Below are 14,922 nucleotides of genomic sequence, written 5' to 3'. Positions count from 1 at the left end.
GTCCATCCCCCTGGCCTGGCCTTCCCCGGCACCAATAACTGTCTTCAGTTGGCTGCCTGGCCTTCCTGGTCACCTGGTCATCCCTGAGCTCGGCTGCTCTGCCCTGGGAATTTCCTTCAAGTCCTGGCTTTAACCTCTTCAAACAATGCCCAGTGTCCTTCATGAAGACCTCGCCCTGAACACGGTCAGATCTGCCTACATATCTCCCACCAGAGTCCCAGATTCTCCAAGGGCTGATGGCTCATGCCTGTAATCCCAGCTACTCTGGAGGCTGAGATTTGAGGGTCAGGGTTCCAAAAAGGAGACTTTTATCTCCACCACACACACACACACACACACACACACACACACACACACACACACACACACACACACACACACACAGAGCTGTGCCTCAAGTGGTAGAGCACAATCCTTGAGTGAAAAAAGCTCAGGGACAGGGCCCCAGGCCCTGAGTTCAAGTCCCAGGAGCAGCATAAACATAACATGTGCACACGTGTGTGCATGCACACACACACACACACACAGAGTTCCAAACTCTCCCTGTTCAACACTTCGACCTGCTCCACCTGCACCACCTGCAGCCTCCACCTTCAGCAATGGAGCTGTGCGCTGCTGGCACCCCTCAGCCCTCAGCCCCTACCATCGTTCCCCACCACCAGCAGCTCTATCCAGCATCTCCAGCCCCAGTGCAACGCCCCCCCCCCCCCCGCCACCCTCCTGGTGTGCTTCCTGTGGCCACCAGAGGGCGCACGAGCATGCAGTCAGGAGGGTCCCTGCTCTGGGCCCCTGGAGCCCTCCATGGCTTCGGCCTCCTGCTGGTCAAAGCCCAAGTCCTCCTGTAGCTTGAAAAGTGTTTTTCAAAACTCCACACCCTCTCTGCTTTAGCTCTGTAAATTGCTCATAGCCAGCCAGTCACCCCAGCAGAATATTGGTTGCCCCAGGCTATCATCCTTCATGCCTGGCACCGGTAGCAAGCATTCAGGGAAGTCTTTCTTGACTAATTGATTTAATCCCTTTGATCTAATCCCACGTGCCTCTTGTTCCTGGACACCTGTGCCCAAGGCTGCCCATACAGTTGTGCAGGCTGTGCATTGTGCTTGGGCGCTACCCCTTGCTACCCCTGGCCCTTGATACATGCTGGTTACTATTTTCCCTTTTCTTCCTTGTTTCTGGGCTTGCTCAATTCAAGTAGCAATCTGTCATTTCTCAGGAGTCACAGGCACCATCGGGTTCATTTGCTGCTGGGCCCTCTGTGGGGTCCCTACAGCATTACCCCTCTGCTTTTGGGGAAACCCAAGGTGTCAGGTATCACAGGGCAGGGAAAGGACTTGAGGCTGGCCTCATTCATGCTTGGCATGAGCGGGTCTTCTGCTTCCTCGTGTGTGATGCAGCTGCCAGGGAGCCTAGCAGCTCCTAGTCTCTCCGAGCCCCCCCCTCCCCGCCCCCACGGCAGGCAGGAGCAGGGGGAGCGTGGGGAGGCTGGAAGGGTGTGCCAGCCCAGGCCCTGGGGGCAGCTGCCATGTTAGGGGAATGGAAGGCATTGGCCGTGGGCTGGGTTAGAACTGCCATGCTGGGCCCGTCTTCTCAGGGGAAGCTTGGGCCAGTGATGTGTGGCAAGATTGCAAAGCAGAAATGTGCCAGGACCACCCCAGGCTGGGGATGGTGCCCTGGTTCAGCCACCACCTCAGTACCACAGTCCCTACCAGGCTGTGCTCCCAGCAGCAGGCCTGCATTCACCTCCCACCCGAGTCATGAGATGAGGAACGAGGTCCCGGATGGTGGCTGGAGCCAGGACGAGGGCCTGGGATCCGACCTACCTGCCTTCATCATGGGGGAGCTTCCAGCCACCCTCCCTGGGGTGTTTGAAGCTTGCTGTTCTGCATGGGAAGATAGAGAGGGGAGAGAAGGGTTGAGCAAGAAGGCCTTGCTTTTGGTGGTGGTTGTTTTTCTCGTTTTGGTGCCAGTCCTGGGGTTTGAACCCAGGGCTCAGGTGCTGTCCCTGAGCATTTTGCTCAAGGCTGGCGCTCTATCACTCCAGTCACAGCTCCAATTGGAGATAAAGGTCTCAGAGACTTTCTTGCCTCAGATCCTGAGTAGCGGGGATTATAGGCATGAGCCACCAGCTTTCCCATCTTATTTGTTTTTGTGTACTAAGGTTGAACTCAGGTTCTTATACTCTTGCTTGGCTTTTTTCCACTCAAGGCTGGGGCTCTACCATTTGAATCATGCCTCCATTTCCAACTTTTTGCTGGTGAATTGAAGAGTCTTTTGAATTTATCTGCTCAATCCTCATATCTCCTCCTGATAGCTAGTATTATAGTCTTGAGCCACTGGCACCCAGCAAGAGACAAGGCCTTGTGCCTTCACCCCTAAACTCTAGCCCTCACGCCCCTAGACCACGCCCTCCCCTGCCCCCTACACCAAGACACTGCCCCTTCCCACAAAACAGACACATTCTATCCCACACTGTGACGTTCACTTTTCAGCCCAAGTGATTTTTCACAAAATCCCTGAGAGACCTGTGTGGATGTGTTTAATTATTAATTTTTTATTCTACAGTAAGACAAGGAGACACTCGCCTTATGAATAATTAACACACAAATCAGGCCGTAGATGCTGCAGGCCACTGTGCCGGTTTGTTCTCTGAGCTCCAGCCCAGGACCACCGAGCACACATACATGGTTTATGGTGTATTTTCCAGTGCTGGGCTCAAATTCAAGGTCTCTACAGCCTGTGTATTTATGTATCTATTTAATTGTAATTATATATGTATTTAGATTTATATATTTTTTCTTTTTTTGGTGCAAGTACTGGGACTTGAACTCACGGCCTCACATTCAAGCTTAGTTTTTTTTTGTTTTTTGTTTTTTGGTCTGTTGTGGGGCTTGAACTCAGGTCCTGGGTGCTGCTGTCTCTGAGCTCTTTGCTCAAGGCTAGTGCTCTACCACTTTGAGCCACAGGGCCATTTCTGGTTTTTAGGTGTTTTATTAGAGATAAGAGTCTCACAGCCTTTCCTGCTCAGGCTGGCTTCAAATCCTGATGCTTCCAGCTCAGCCTCCTGAGTCACTAGAATTACAGGCTTCCCACCAGGAACCTTTTTGGGCCCAGCCTTGTCTCAATCTGGCAACTCCACCCCAGGGATCTTGTGAAAACGCAACACACACACACATCAGGATACTCTGAATAATAGAATTAGTCAGGCGTGGCCTGCTGCTTCTCTTCTATTTACACAACAATAACTGCTTTCAGGCTTCCACCCACATGCAATCCCTGCCATGGCCACCAGAGGGCACCTGAGCCCGCCATTTTCCCTAGAAGCCTTACCTTTGGGCGTGCCCACTGGGGTCTGCAAAAGAAAACAGGAGAGGTCAGGGATGCTGGTGCCTCAACTGACCTCCTTCTCATCCTATCTTCTTTTTTTTTTCCTGTTCCTGAAACCTGAACTTAGGGCCTGTGCGCTGTCCCTGAGCTATTTTGCTTAAGCACTCTACTACCTTGAGCCAAAGCACCACGTCCGATTTTCTGGTGGCTAACTGGAGATGAATCTCATGGACTTTCCGGCTGGCTTCAAACTGTGATCCTCAGATCTTGGTCTCTTGGGTAGCTAAGATTACAGATGTGAACCACTGGTATCGGGCCATCCTCTTTTGGGTTCAGATCTTTCTTGGGGGAGGCCTGAACTCTGGGCCTGGGCGCTGTCCCTCAGCTCTTCAGCTCAAGGCTAGCGCTCTACCACTTGAGCCACAGCGCCACTTCCGGCTTTTTTCTATTTGCTTATGTGGTGCTGAGGAATCGAACCCAGGGCCTCAGGCATGCAAGGTAAGCGCTCTACCGCTGAGCCACCTTCCCAGCCCCGGGGTTCAGATCTTGCCCCTTTATTGGCAAGGCCTTCAGGTTATGCTGGGTCCAGCTTCCTCTCTATCTCCCCTCCATGCTCAGACTTGTCCACAGCCACCCCAGTGCCCCTGCCAGGTTAGTGCAGCAGCTTCCTGCTCTTTCTCTAACATAGTCCTGCCTCCATGGACCATCCTGTGTGTGGGGGTCCCCTCTATTTGGAACAAAAGCTTCCTGTTTCTCTAGGTCAAAGTGCATACCGCCACCGGGGTCTCAGCCTATGCTGGGCAGCCCGTTCCTTACCTGCTGTGAATTCATCACCACTTCTGTTTTGCTGTCCCGGGCTGGGCTTGGGGCTGAGGTGGGAGTCCGGGCCGGGCTGGGGGCTGTGGTGGCATTCTCCTGGGGGGCAGCAGGGACTGACACCCCATTTTCCAGCATGTCTATCTCCTTCTCCAACCTGGGAAGAGGTAGGTGTGAGGCACAGGCCATTTTCGACCCCCGCGGCTCGCTGGATCTAACGTTTCCTAATGACCCCGCGTAGTCTTCTCACATGGCTTCACAAGTGGGGAAACTGAGGCATGGCATGGCGTGATCATTCAGCCAGCGAGCAGGGCAGCAGCACTGGCACCACAGCGGACTCTGCTCAGTCCTGTCATCATTTATTCCAAATGAGCTCTGCTGTTTTCCCCTTCAAATTCATTTCCTTTTCACAGGAAATGTTATCTCTCTGGGGACCATGGAAAAAAAGGGTCACTTTCCAAGTTACAGAAGGTAATGGGGGGTGTGGCTCAAGAGGTAGAACAAGCTGAGAAGCTCTAAATTCAAACCCCAGTACTGACAGGAAAAAAAAAAAAAAAAAGCACAAACAAATCCAGGAAAACAAAGAGGGCTGGGTTGGAGGGACTCCTGGAAGTTCAGCCCCTCCCCAGGACAGCCTCAACAGAACTACCCGACCCATCCTCAGCCTGGATTGGCTGAGATCTTTAGAGGGCGGGATGATTGTGGAGCTGCAGGGGCAGAGGCAGAGAGCAGGTGAACCTGCAGGGAGTGCCCACCCCGAATCTGTTCAGATTGGGGATTTCTCCAGAGCTCACACCCCCTCCCACCCCTCTAGAACCTTCTGTGACCTCTCACGTCTTCCTGGGGCCACCTCTCAGTCCCCATGCTCTGGGCCCCTTCCTTGGCTTGAGCAGACACTTGGAATTTCGGTCATTTCCCTCCGCCCTGACCCTACTGCTCCCAGCTGGCCCTGGGCCTCTGTCTGCTGGAAACTGGTGTTTTGTCCCAGCCCCCATCCTGCTTTCCCCATCCTGCCCCTTCCCCTGCTTCCTGTAGGCGTGGCCGCCACGGTGGCCTCTGCCAGCACCAGCGGAGGACTGGCCAGCTGGGCTGGCGCCAGGAAGCCCCCCTCCCCTGGGAGACCAATGGCGGCAACTCCCATCCTCTGGGACCCTGGAACTGCCCTGACTTCAAATGACTCTTAACACCTGCTCTAACAACACTGAGACAGCTCAGTCAGTGAGGCAGCCTCTGTCCACGCCCAGCCCAGCCCAGCCCAGCCTGTGAGTCCTTCATCAAAGCCATCACCCCCAAAGCAGTCTATCTGGGAGCCACACCTGAACCAGCCACTATGTCCTGGAACACATTATCTTCATCCCCCACCATGAAGGACCCTGGCCCTTCCATCTGGGGCTTCTTCTACTGAATCTGTGTGCACCCGGGCTCCCTCTGTGTGTGAGTCTAGCTGGGTTCCTGTGTGAACTCACCTGGAGATGGACTCTTCCAGAAGCCGGGCCTTCTGCTCATCCTCCCGCATCTGCCTCCTCATGTCCTCATCACCTTCTGAGGCTGAGGATGGCGTCCCCTCTAGCAGCCAGCGTTCCCGCAGTGCCTTGGACTGCAGTGGCAGACATGGGGGTCAGACTCAAGTTATAGTCAGTATGGGGATCAATCAGGGTCCTGATTGTGGTCAGAGTCAAAATCAGGGTGGGGGGAAAGATCAGACTGTGGCTCATGCTTTGGCCAGAGGTCGTGTGTGTGTGTGTGTGTGTGTGTGTGTGTGTGTGCATATGGCACCAGTATTGGTGCTTGAATTCAGGACCTGGGTGATTTCCTTGAGTTGTTTTGCTCAAGACTAGCACTCTACCACTTGAGTCACTTCCATGGCTTTAGTTTTGGTGGTTAATTGGTGATGAGAGTCTTATGGGCTTTCCAGTCCTGGCTGACTTTGAGCCATGATCCTCAGATCTCAGCCTCTCAGCCTCCAGAGTAGCTAGGATTACAGGCGTGAGCCACAGGGGCCAGGCAGGGCTGAGGTCTTGATGAAAGCCAGGATTATGAGTAGAATGAAGGCCAGGGTCAGGATCAATCAACATCATCATGGCCAAGGAGCAGAGTCAAAGTCAAAGGCTAGGTCTGGGTCAAAGTAAGGACCCTTGTGGTTGGAGTCAAGGTCCAGAACTGGATCAGGATTGTGAACCACACCATGGTCAGGGTCAAGCAGGATCAGGGGCATCAGGGTGGGATCAGAATCAACACTGGAGTCAGGCTCAGGGTTGGGGTGGGAATTAGGGTGCTGATCCCCTTAATCCTCAGTTCCTCAGGGTCTATAGAGACCACACACCGCCCAGGTAGACCTCACCAGGCAGGCCCCGCCCTCATAAATACCTCAGCCAAGGTCACACCCACCAGGCCCCACCTATACAGACCACGCCCACCGGGACAGCCTGTACCAGCCACACCCCCTGCAGGCCACACCCTCAAGACTCTGCCCATTCAAGTCCCGCCCTGCTCCATGCAGGCTCCACCCACAAGAACCTGCCACACAGGCCACGCCCACACACCTACGGGTCACGCCCCAAGACAAGCCTCGCAGGCCCCACCCCATGCAGGGGCCACGCCCACAGCGCCTGCCTTGCAGCCCCGCCCCTGGCCCCGCCCACCCCGGAGCGCCACGCCCCCTACCTTCAGGTGCTGCAGCTGCCGCCGGTCATCCTCCAGCTGCCGGCGCCGGCTCTCAATCTCCGCCTGCCTCCTCCGCTTCTCCTGGGGGGCGGTGGGCAGGGTCAGCACGGAGAGCCGGCCAGCCCGCCATGCCCGCCTCCCCCGAGACCCCCGCTTCCCTGAGTGAGCCCCAGCTTCGTGATGATCGGCCGGGGGCAGAGTCTGCCCGACGCCTGCCTCAGTTTCCCCACCTGTACACCATACGGAGGTAGGGCAAAAGGGGTCTCTAATTTTCACCTTGTAGGGAACGGCCACGCCCTGGTTCTGTGCCCCAGACTGGACGTGGGGAACCCAGAGACCCCACTCCCTCCCCCAATCTCTACCCCCAGGCCCTCCTGTCCACAGGGCAGGGGTAACTTACTGCGATGGCCTGGAGCCGCTCCTGCTGGGATGCAGTGTCTGCCGCCAGGACCCTGGAGACAGGAGACCGAGGGCCACCTCAGCCAGACCCCCGGAAGGGGACCCCGGGCTAGAGCTCCCCTCCGACACCCTTATCCATTAATTCCCTCAGCAAAACCTCTTGCAGCCCCCCGGTGGCACGCCCCCCTGCCCCCCTGGCAAAGCACAGGGCCAAGGGAGAGAGGCACAGCCCAGGGAACAGGGCAGGAGGAGAGGAGGAGGAGAGGCACGTTTGGGAAGGTGGGGGAAGAGGGTAATTGAGGTTGGGCCTGGAGGAATGCATAGGAGCTCAGCAGGTTTCCCAGGCCCTTCCACACCCTCCCACCTAACAACAGGGCAGAGGGCCCACCAGACTCCATCCCACTGTGGGCTGTCATAGTCAAATGGACCATCCTAGGACTTCTAGCACTTTCCACCCTGGCCTTCCCAGCAGCCTAAAGAGCCCAGAGAGGATGCTCTTGCCCATTGTCTTTTCCCAGTTGGCCCAGTGAGGTGGGTTTTGGGGTGTGTGTGTGTGAGCTCAGTGCTCACAGCTGGCGCTTTACCACGTCAGCCATGCCCCAGTTCCGGCTTTTTTTTTTTTTTTGCTAGTTATCTTGGATTTGTGCACCGGGGCTGCCTCTGAAGCTCCATCCTCAGAACGCAGCCTCCTGGAGTAGCTAGGATTACAGGGGTGATCCACCGGTGCTGGGCCACCCAGTGAGGTTTGAGCCTTACTCCAAGGGCTGATTGATATACAGCAGGAGGTTAATAAAGCAGCAGGCCCGGGTGGGCTTCGGAGCTCCTCCTTACTGAGGCGAACTGTGCATCCAATGCGGGTGATCTACCTTCCACCCCCCCCCACCTCCCTGCTGGCCCCGCCCCAGTGCTGGCCCCGCCCCACACAGTGGGCGGGGCTTTGACTCAGGCCCCTCCCTCCCATCACTAGGACTTGTCAAAGGTTCCAAAGCCCCTGTGAGTAGGAGCTCAGTTAAAGGCTGTGACTGGAACTTGGGTGTGTTCCTAGGACACAGGCAGGGTCGAGTGTAGGGTGGTTCCAAGCTCTCTCTCTCTCTCTCTCTCTGTGTGTGTGTGTGTGTGTGTGTGTGTGTGTGTGTGTGTGTGTGTGTGTGTGTGTGTGTTTCCAATCCCAAATGATCCCAGGGCCAGCTGGCTGCTCAAGGCAGCGCCCATGGGCAGGAGGCCCAGGCAAATGGGGGCAGGGCCCGGTGGCCCCAACTAGTCCGCCTCTCCTCCCTCCCCTCCCCTGGCCTCTCCTCTTTAACCTCCCTCCCCCAGCCTCCCCTCCCCAAGCCTTCCCCCCACCCCCAGGCCGCCCACACTGTCCCAGCCCAAGCCCTTCCCATTTCTCCTCCTCACCCTGGTCCCTTATCTCGGAAGGGACTGAAATTACAGACTGTCCTTTACTTCTCTTGCCACCGCCGACACCCCCTGTCCTTGTTATCGGGGCCTGGAGTCACCCAGGGGGACTCAGAAAGGCCCCTCACACCTCTCTGGGTCTTAGTTTCCCCGTCTGTAAGTGGAGGGGCCCCAGACACCCCCAGCTTTCCGTCACACATCATGGGGGAAACAGAGCCCCCCTTCCCCCAGTCGAAGAGGCTGCTCTGGGTTGGATCAAGACACTCTGAGCCCACAGGTTGTTTCCTGGCTCCACTGAGACCTGTGAAGCTGCCAGGCTCCCACGCCCTGCAGGTGACCCCCAGTGGTACCTCCCTTCCTGACTGGCCTCACAGCTCCGATTGGGGTGCCTCCCAGGGCCCCACCCCCTAGCAGGCCCACACCCTCTGTGGCTTCCCCTTCTCTCCCAGAGTGAGGTTAGGTTCAGCTGGGTGGGGCTCAGGAGAGGCTTGATCAAGCTTTCTGGCGTGGGGGCCCCTGCCACAAGGACCAGCTCAACTGGGCCTTCAGGGTCTGCCCGGTGGCACTGTACTCACCCACCCTTCATTCCCACTAGCCTCCTTTTCCCCAGCTTTAACCCGGGCTCCCAAATCCTCTGCCACCTCCCTGGACCCTGACAGCCCCCTCTCTGTACCCCACAACCAGAGAGACAGCTTCTCAAAACAAGAATCATATCCTGACTCTCTCTCCACTCTAACCATTGCTACTCACACCTTGGAAGAAACCATCGGGCCGGAGTACCAGCCCGGATCTTTTCTTGGCAGCTTGCTCTAACCACCAGGATCTATGTCTAGATACCCAGTTCTCTCCTAACCCAGGCCCTTTGCACTTGCTGTTTCCCTTGTCTGTTAGTTCTTCTCAGGGCTGGTCACTAAGTCCATAGAGGGCAAGACTAGGAAGTGGCAGAGCTGGACTCAACTCAAGCCATTACTGCCCAGATGGGATCCACTAGAGACCCACCCAGGATGTTGACAAAGCTGGATCAGAGGGTCCACACAGCAGCGAAGACCTCGGGGCACAGGGGACCATGACTGGACCCTGCTCCCACCCCAGTGGTCAGGACCAACCGAGGGACACAGGGATGTCTGTGCGGCCGGCTCGCCTGCCTGGAGACAAGGCGGCAGTGTCCACTTGAACAGCCTGTCCCGAGCCAGGGGCAGGGGAAGGTCAGGCGGGCAGAACAAGCAGAGAGGCACTGGGACGATGCTGCCAGCGAGGCTGGGCAAGAGGAACTGCCCCCACCGCATGGGTCACAGATGGAGGGGGTGCAGGCTGGACCACCACCCTGGGCGAGGGGAGAGGCGGGGAGCCAGAGCCGCTGCCCCGCCCCCCCTCCCAGCGCTGCCGCCGCCACCGCCACCGCCTGATGGATGGCGGCCCGCGGGAGTCGGTCGCCTTGGCAACCGCGCTGTCCCCATGGCAACGCGAGGCCCACACAGGGGTGGGGCCTGTGCTCAGCGTCTCCCACCCCCAGACGGTGGTGCCTGGAGGGGGTGCTGCTAGGCTTCCTGCTTGTCCCAGGGGACTGTCTAGAGGGTGGGCCGGGGCCCAGGGGTTCAGTCTTGCTTCCCCCATGGTTAAGGTGAGAGGACACTTTAATATTCGGGGGTTCCTGGTCTGTCCGATGAGCACAGCCAAGAAGAATCTTAAGACTAAAGGATGAGCAACTTCTTTTGGCCAGTGTTGGGGCTTGAACTCAGGGCCTGGGCGCTGTCCCTGAGCTTCTTTTGCTCAAGGCCTGAGCCACAGCGCCACTTCCGGCTTTTTCTGTATATATGGTGCTGAGGAATCGAACCCAGGGTTTCACGCATGCCAGGCCAGCACTCTACTACGGAGCCACCTTCCCAGCCCTAAGGCTTTGCAACTTCTTGAACCCACATCACAAAGCAAAACACAGCCAACACTAAGAAGACAGCCATGAGGTGAAACAAAGGAAATGGTGGCCTTCACTGCTCCATTTGCAACAACCCTTCATCAGTGGGGAAACTGAGTCCACCGGGAGAGCAATTCATACGCTGTGGCAGTGTTAGGAAGCACCAGAACTTATTGTCACCGTCCTATTCAAAGGAGAGCAGAAACACAGTGGAGCCTTTCAAGCGCCCAGTCTCAGCCTCCACTGGGCCAGGCAGGGGTGTGGCACCGGCTAAGCAGTAGAAACAGAGGCCACATCACCAAAGATCTTAGGTGGAGCCCAGTGCAGGTGGCTCAGCCTGTCAACCTTGCTATTCAGGACACTGACATGTGAGGATCACAGTTCAATGCCAGCCAGGAAGGAAAGTCTGTGAGACTCTTATTTCTAATTAACTACCAAAAAGCTGGAATTGGAGCTGTGGCTCAAGTGGCAGAGCACCAGTCTTAAACCAAAACATGCTCAGGAACAGCACCCAGATTCTGACTTCAAGCCCAGGTATGGGAACACATCCCCCCCAATCCTGGGGCTTGAACTCAGGGCCCAGCAACTGTCCCTGAGCCTCTCTGTGCTCAAGGCTAGCACTCTACCACCTGAGCCATAGCGCCACTTCCAGTTTTCTGTGTATGTGGTACAGAGGACTTGAACCCAGAGCTTCATGCATGCTAGGCAAGCACTTTACCACTAAACCACATTCCTAGCCCATGGGCACACATTAAAACAACAACAACCACACACACATACACACCACACACACTATGTTGAAACTGAACTATACAACTGTGGGTAAGGGATGGGAGGGAAACACTGGGAGAGAGTGAGGGAAAGGGTGACACTGTCCAAAAAGAAATGTACTCTTGGGCTGTGGGAAGGTGGCTCAGTGGTAGAGCGCTTGCCTTGCATGCCTGAGGCCCTGGGTTCGATTCCTCAGCACCACATAAGCAAAAAAGAAAAAAGCCGGAAGTGGCGCTGTGGCTCAAGTGGTAGAGCACTAGCCTTGAGCTGAAGAGCTGAGGGACAGCGCCCAGGCCCAGAGTTCAGGCCCCACGACTGGACCCCCCAAAAAAAGAAATGTACTCTTTATTGGACTTAGGTAACTGTAACCCCTCTGTACATCACCTTTATAAGTACAATAAAAATGAAAAACAAACAGATCTCAGGTGCCGATGGAGAGGTGGGGTTTTGCGTGGCCTCAGGACACTGCCATCTCTGAAAGGTAGGCACTACCAGCTTTGAGCTGCCCAGCCACAGTGTGCAGCAGCGCAGTGCGGGCGTCCCGGCCCCGCATGTGTGTGTGTGTGCGTGCGTGCATGCGTGTGTGTACGCGTGCGCGCGCACGATTATTTTTAAAATACTCTGGAGCAAAAAAAAATCTGTGCCGGGATGCTGCCATGTGGGCGGCTCAGACCTGGGCAGGGCGTCGTCTGCAAGCGCCTGAGATAATCCTCGCTTGAGCAGCAGATGAGCTAATGGGACCCAAGCCCAGAGCCAGACGCGCAGCCCAACGAGGCCTCTGCGCGCGGTGCTTTGCAAGCTTTATTTTCTTTCTTTCTGAAAGGTCCAGAGAAGTTATGCAACAAATCCAAGGTCACCCAGCGGGCAGGGAGGGCCCTGGCAGAGAGGCTGGTGGGTGTAAGTGATGTGGGGGGGGGAGGGGTGTCACAGGAGATCTTCTCCTGGTAGACAGGAATGGGGTGGGGGGTGGGGGAGGCCCCCCCCAATCAGGCAGGCACAGTGCCCAGAGCTAGGAACATTCCTGCTGCCCAGTGAAAGGAAAGCGCTGACCGTAGGCCTTGGCCAGGAGGATTTCGGGTTACGCAGGCCCACGGGCCACAGGGTACTGAGGAATCGAACCCAGGGCTCCCACTGGGGATAGGCCCCTCAACCTGGCTGGATCTGAGCCCCCTGGAGAGCCCCAAGAATCTCCTGTGGACCCTGGGAGCTTTTGTTCTCTGGGGCCGGCTGTCAGCTACTCTTCAGGGCTTTGTGTCTCACCCCTTCGGCCTTGTCTTTTTTTTTTTTTTTGGTCGGCCGTGGGGCTTGAACTCTGGGCCTGGGCGCTGTCCCTCAGCTCTTCAGCTTAAGGTGAGCGCTCTACCACTTGAGCTACAGTGCCACGTCCGTTTTTTCTGGTGGTTTATTGGTCTCTCCTGCCCGGGCTGGCTTTGAACCGCGATCCTCAGATCTCAGCCTCCTGAGTAGCTAGGATTACAGGCGTGAGCCACCAGCGCCCGGCTTGGCCTTGTCTTTTTTTTGTTTTTGTTTTTGGTGGGTCCTGGAGCTTGAACTCAGGGCCTGGGTGATGTCTCTGAGATTTTTTTTTTCCCCCTCAAGGTTGGAGCTCTAACCACTTGAGCCACAGTTCTATTTCCAGCTTTTTGGTGGTAAATTGGAGATGAAGGAGTCTCATCAATTTTGCCTGCCAATGCTGGCTTGGAACTATGCTCCTCAGATCTCAGCCTCCTGAGTCGCTAGGCTGACACGTGTGAGTCACCTGTGCTAGGCTGTCTCTTTATCCTTTAAGCTTTTCAGAGCTCAGCTGGGCACAGCTATCTCCCCTGATGCCCGCTGGGGTCTCCAAGAGTGGGGAGAAAGTTTCCTCCACCCAGCCCTAATGGCTCACAGACACTAATGAGGTAAAGAATATGAGGGACTTCTAAGACTTCCAGACGGTGCTGGGCAGAGGTCGATATGTTGCCTATTAACCTGGGGTAGGGGAGGAGCTGGATCCTGGCCACAGAAAGGAAAGGGTTGACTAGGCAGGGCCAAAGACCCAGGCTCCCTCTCCACCCCCCATTCCTCTACCCTGGATCCACAAAGCATTCCTGGCCTGCTCCCACCCCAGGGCCTTTGCACCTGCTGTGCCAACTGCCTGGTCACTCTGCCAGTGCAGGTCTCCAATGGGCCTTCCTGCCTTTCCTCAGAGGTCACCCCCTCACTCAGGTCCCCGCGGCCACTTGAATTTTCACCTTCTGGCACCTCTCCAGTCCTCATCCCCCACCATGAGACACCCTTGTTTTACTGATTTTCTTCAGAGGCAAGACGTGGATTCATGGGAGAACAGGGCTCAGAAAGGGATGAGGTGACTGCAGCAGGAAGGTTCTGGAACTAGATAGAGGCGGTGGTGGTGGCAGAACTTGGTATCAAAAAGTGGGTTGAGTGATTCCTTGTCTGTAATGTTTGGGACAATCAGTGTTTTGTATTTGGGCATGTTTATATCTACAAAGTGATCTCTCTTATGTATAATCTGGAGTCAAATCATGATCTCCAGGTGTCTTTGGGTGTGTGTATGTGCGTGTGTGTGTGCGTGTGTGTGTGCGTGTGTGTGTGTGTGTGTGTGCGTGTGTGTGCATGTGTGGGGGGGGGGTTGAACTCAGAGCCTGGGCACTGTCCTTTAACTGTTTTTGCTCAAGGCTGGCATGTGAGCCCATAGCTCCATTTCCACCTTTATGGTGGTTAATTGGAGATAAGGGTTTCATAGACTTTCCTGCCCAAGCTGGCTTTGAACCATGATCCTCAGATCTCAGCCTCCGTGTAGCTAAGATTATAGGAGTGGGCCACTTATAGAATGTCTCCCTCCCCACAGTCCCCCCCCCCCAACCCCCATCCTAAGGCCCAGACACTGGGCTTGGGCTCTGTCTTGAGCTTCTTTTTGCTCAGGGCTAGCACTCTACCACTTGAGCCAAAGCACCAATTTCCAGATTTTTTTTGTGATTAATTGGAGAAAAGAGTCTCACGGGCTTTCCTGCCAGGGGCTGGCTTTGAACTGTGGTCCTCAGATCTCAGTCTCCTGAACAGTTAGGATTATAAGTGTAAGCCACTGTAGGCCCAGCTTAGAATGTGTTTAATGGAACCACATTTTTAGTGTTCCATTAATTGCTTAGAGAGAGAAAGAAAGAGAGTGAGAGCAAGAGAGAGAGAAAGAGATAGAGACAGAGAGACAGCAAGACAGAGAGAGAGGAGGGAGGGAAGGAGGGAAGGAAGGAAGGAAGGAAGGAAGGAAGGAAGGAAGGGAGAAGGGAGGGAAGGAGGGAGGGAGGGTACCAGTGTTGCTGGGGATGGAACCAGGGCCTCATGCTCACCATTCAGCCCCATCCCTAGCCCGTGTTTGTGCTTTGCCTACAACCTGTCCCACACGCTCAGGTATGGAATTTTCCACCTATGGCATCAGCATTCAGAAAAAAAAAAAAAAAACTTTCAAAGTTTGAGTCAGGTACTTGTGGTTAATGCCTGTAATCCTAGCTACTCAGGAGGTCAAGATCTGGCAGATGGAGGTTTGAGGCTCACTGGGATGAAAAAGTCTGAAAGACTCCAGCTCCAAAATCACTACCTAGAAGCTGGGCCGGGAGGCATTGTTCAACTGGTAAAGCACC

At 55.6% G+C, this 14,922-nt stretch overlaps 1 protein-coding gene across 4 annotated transcripts in view; it reads right to left on the bottom strand.

Annotated features, from left to right (window-relative positions):
* Palm (paralemmin) overlaps positions 1-14,922 on the bottom strand; it is a 28,854-nt gene that overhangs the window by 5,970 nt on the left and 7,962 nt on the right. For 2 of the 4 annotated variants that reach the window (XM_070008420.1, XM_070008421.1), the window contains exons 2-7: positions 7,205-7,256; positions 6,805-6,885; positions 5,607-5,737; positions 4,141-4,297; positions 3,328-3,349; positions 1,821-1,880 (exon numbers count right to left, since the gene is read on the bottom strand). In XM_070008420.1, the coding sequence (XP_069864521.1) occupies positions 1,821-1,880; positions 3,328-3,349; positions 4,141-4,297; positions 5,607-5,737; positions 6,805-6,885; positions 7,205-7,256 (503 nt within the window). Of the gene's footprint in view, positions 1-1,820; positions 1,881-3,327; positions 3,350-4,140; positions 4,298-4,390; positions 4,511-5,606; positions 5,738-6,804; positions 6,886-7,204; positions 7,257-14,922 lie in introns of those variants that run through there. The other 2 variants (XM_070008422.1, XM_070008423.1) reach the window with 2 other exon arrangements.

The sequence above is a fragment of the Dipodomys merriami genome, unplaced genomic scaffold, assembly GCF_024711535.1.
Source record: "Dipodomys merriami isolate MVZ:Mamm:240054 unplaced genomic scaffold, mDipMer1.0.p SCAF_70, whole genome shotgun sequence".
Classification (NCBI taxonomy): domain Eukaryota; kingdom Metazoa; phylum Chordata; class Mammalia; order Rodentia; family Heteromyidae; genus Dipodomys; species Dipodomys merriami.
This window is presented reverse-complemented; position numbering and strand designations above follow the sequence as displayed.